General features: G+C 38.2%; 1 protein-coding gene across 1 annotated transcript; it reads right to left on the minus strand.

Annotated features, from left to right (window-relative positions):
- Nucleotides 1–2,579: 2,579 nt before the first annotated feature.
- Nucleotides 2,580–3,527, minus strand: LOC141049925 (olfactory receptor 5G9-like). Its single transcript, XM_073546766.1, has one exon. It carries the CDS (start codon nt 3,525–3,527, stop codon nt 2,580–2,582), a length of 948 nt encoding a protein of 315 aa, XP_073402867.1.
- Nucleotides 3,528–3,970: the final 443 nt, after the last annotated feature.

Here is a 3,970-nt window from a genome sequence, read left to right on the forward strand (position 1 = left end):
AGCAGAAGAACAGAAAGCAGAAGAACATTAAGCATAAGACAAAAAATCAGGATAGAAGAAATCAAAATTATAAGCAGAAGAAGACTAAGCAGTAAATGGGGGTGAGTCCATTCCTCCTCGTGGTGCCCCTGGAAAATGCCTGCTGCTGCAGGCCAAACTTAACGCGGACAAATCCTGTTGTAAATCTTTTGTGACAGGCAGAACGTAAGGTGTAATCTTATAACTTTTATAGATAAGTACTACAGGAATGCCTGTCACCATAAGAAAATGAAGAAAAAGAAGAATAGGAAGAAGATGAAGAAATAGCATATGAAAATTAATAATAGCTGAATAAGAAGAATATGAAGAATGGAAAAAAAAAATTAATGGGAAGAAGGTGAAGAAGAAGAAGATGAATAAGGTGAAGAAAAAGTTGATGAAAAAAATGCTACTGCTGCAGATCATGAAGGAGAAAGTGTGGGAGAAGTACAAAAGAAGGTGAAGAGCATGGAAGTTGCGAAACATACATATCTGACTAAATATAAAAAAGTTAACATAGTCAATATCTTTTTAACTCCGAACGTCTTGAAAAAAAAAATTGGAATTAATGCTATGCCATGTGATTTGAATAAACCACTATGCTTTTAATGTCTCCTCCACCTCCCACAATACATTCTACATGATTCTTATTTGTTTTCATTTATTTAGAATTAGCCAACAAGGAAATAAAGGGCTTTTTTTAATTCCGATACCGGAAGTCCCATTGACTTGAATGGAACTTCCGGTATCGGAATCGGCGATACCCGATATTTTTTTCGTATCGGGAGATACCATCCGATACGATATTTTTGGGTATCGAACGGTATCGCTCAACACTATCACTGATGCATGTAGAGCCGCTGCAGGTAAAGTCGCTAATATTTACACAGATTCAAATTATTCATGGGGAATAGCCCATGATTATGGCCCTATCTGGAGAAGCAGAGCGTTTCTTACATCAGCCGGTAAGCCGATAAAAAATGCAGAGCTGGTGAAACAATTAATGGTGGCATTGATGTTACCAGTCCAGGTTGGCATTGTCAAGGTAAAAGCCCACATGAATGGTGACTCCGTGGAGGTAGAGGGCAACAGAAGGGCGGACGAGGCTTCTAAAGTAGCAACAAGGTGGCCTAGGGAACAGTGGACGGTGGCAAGGAGTCAGCGTATTTCAGCCACACTGAGCCTAGATGTCCCGAAATCCCTCCATCAACAGGCTGCCCTAACAGAGAAGGAACACTGGGGGAGAATGGGAGCTGAGCTGAACTCAAATGTAGTATGGGAGAATAAGGATAAATTGAGCCTACCGAAGTCCCTGTTCCCAATCATGGCGCAAGCAACACATGGCCTCACTCACGCCTCAAAAAGTCACATGTGTGCCATGGTACAGTAGATACCTTCTGGATCACTACTGGTTTCAGTTACGCAGCCGCGAAACTTGTACAATCATGCCTCATCTGTGCACAGCACTACCCAGGTAAAACAGTAAAAGTCCCTAAGAAAGTGACACCTAGGCCTCTGTACCTGTTTCAGAGACTGCAGATTGACTACATACAGCTACCAATAGTTCTCAGTAGTCAGCAGCAACATGTTCTGGGTACATGGTAAACAAGGTATGACCCTGTGTAAGCAGTGGGGGCCACATGAGCTCCATAGAGTTACATTTGTTGTAAATGGTACAAAAGATTGCCTTGTGTTTCATTACATCAGATAAAGTGATTTGCCCACGATCTGTGTGCAGTCTCCTTTGTCTCCAAGCGCTTGTAAATTAAGGGTGTAAACTCCTAATTTGGCCTCACTGGTGATCTGGCATGCCTGACTTTGGTCAGAACGAAAACAGCTACAACACCAGTTGTCATAATCTTGAATGGCTAAAAAACACACTAAAGGGACAATTTATAAGTATGAAAAGGAATTGCTCTAGAAAAGAGGATAAAATTGAACAAGGCTATTTTTAAAATTCTTGAAAAAAAAATATTAATAAAAGAATAAATGACAGTAAAATAAGAAACGTTTAAAAATGGTCTGGAAGAAAAAAAATACAAATAGCCTCGAGCGATGAGAGAAGCAAATATTTTAAATGACATTCCTGACCAACTAGAATACCAATGTGACTACATTAGAGCTATGCTCCACAAAATTGGGACACATAGTGTTCCGATCCAGGAATAGGAGTTTTACAGTAGGACAGTATCGGGGCTTGTTGGACATTTCACTCTACAACCTTATGTGTTATATGGACTTGCCTTTCGGTTGTGGCTCTATCAGACTTATCTCTATAAGAAAGTCTGTCAATAAGAGTCTATGGAGTGTCTTTGGGAATATGTATTTCGTATGTGAGATCAAGCACTGATGGTAGATGACAAGGTGAGCCTCTCAACGCGTTGAAGAGAAAATTTTTCTCAAACCTTGAAAATTAGATGTAAACTTTTATCATAAATTCTAACAAGAGGCGTCCAGAAACATTTGGACCAATAATGTCATTGTAAACTGTATTCCGCTATATGATGCTTTGTGAAACTGAGAATCATAATTGAATGAAATATTTACATATTATAATAGTTTCATTTTCTCCATCCATTTGGAAAGATACGACTCTTCATCTTTTGCATCGCTCTCTTGATCTCGTTGTTCCTCAGACTGTAGATAATGGGATTCAGCAATGGTGTCACCACTAGATACAGCAGGGATCTGTATTTGTTGATATTGGATGAGCTCCCATCAGATGGAGTCATGTAGACTGCGATCAGAGTCCCATAATAGACACACACTGTGGTCAGGTGGGAGCTACACGTGGAGAAGGCTTTTCTTCTACCATTAGTTGAAGAAATTTTAAGGATGGCAAAAAAAATGCGAAAGTAGGAAGTAATGATAAAAACAAATGGAAAAAATATCCCCAGAATGCAAGAAATATAGTCTTGTAACATGAGAATATTAGTGTCTGAAGTGGTAATTTCTATAACTGGACCAAAGTCACAGAAGAAGTGGTTGATATAGTTCAAGCCACAGAATTTCAACTGGATAATGGTAAGTATCTCACTTGATGTCTCCACACTGGCTGCAAGCCACATCCCAATAACCAGCCAAAGGCAAAGATCTGGACTCATTAGAGAAGAATAGCGTAATGGATGGCAGATGGCCAAATATCGATCATAGGACATGATGGCGATGAGCAAACATTGAATTAATCCAAATATACCGAATACATATAACTGCATCACACAACCCCACAAGGACAGAATACCCTCCTCAACCAACATTATGTCCAACATCATGGGGATAACACTGGTGGTCATTAAGACATCTGCTATGGATAAATGTTTGAGGAAGAGAAACATTGGAATTTTGAGGTGGTCAATGGTGGTCACTAGAAGGATAATGAGAAGGTTTCCGACCAGTATACAAATGTAGCTCAGGGTAAGTAGAAGGAATAGAAGAGGTTTATATTCAGATAGACTTTGGAATCCCAGAATATGTATCTGAGTGACTTGAGTCTGATTCTCCTCACACATAATTTATACTGTATATATCTATAACAGGACAATAATATTCCACTGCAAAATCTAAAAATTAAAGTCATTACATATTTAAAAAAAGTCTTAATATGCATTACCTTAAAAATACAAATGGCTGAAATTATATCTATGTAAGTGTTGCTGGCGCTTCTCCTGTAAAGGCGAAATCTCCCAGATGGTGACATCTTATATAATGTCAGACCAAAACGAGATATTCTCACAGGATCCTGATAATAATACTCACATGAATAAAGCAAATTTATGAGACTTGTCATTTAGATAAATTAGTTTCCCTCTTTGTGATAATTATTTATGGCTCAATCTATAAATGATAATAAGTGATTCACAGATCTGCAAGGAAAAAATTCTTTGAAAAGTAAGAGGTGATTTTTATATACTTTCGATATGTTAACTAAGTAGAAATAGCTAAAAAATTATTC

Source organism: Dendrobates tinctorius, unplaced genomic scaffold, assembly GCF_039654945.1.
Source record: "Dendrobates tinctorius isolate UK_male_01 unplaced genomic scaffold, ASM3965494v1 ptg000151l, whole genome shotgun sequence".
NCBI lineage: Eukaryota > Metazoa > Chordata > Amphibia > Anura > Dendrobatidae > Dendrobates > Dendrobates tinctorius.

Excerpts from the sequence above, each read along its gene's own strand:
- LOC141049925 (XM_073546766.1), bottom strand. The coding sequence starts at position 3,527 with ATGTGTGAGGAGAATCAGACTCAAGTCACTCAGATACATATTCTGGGA.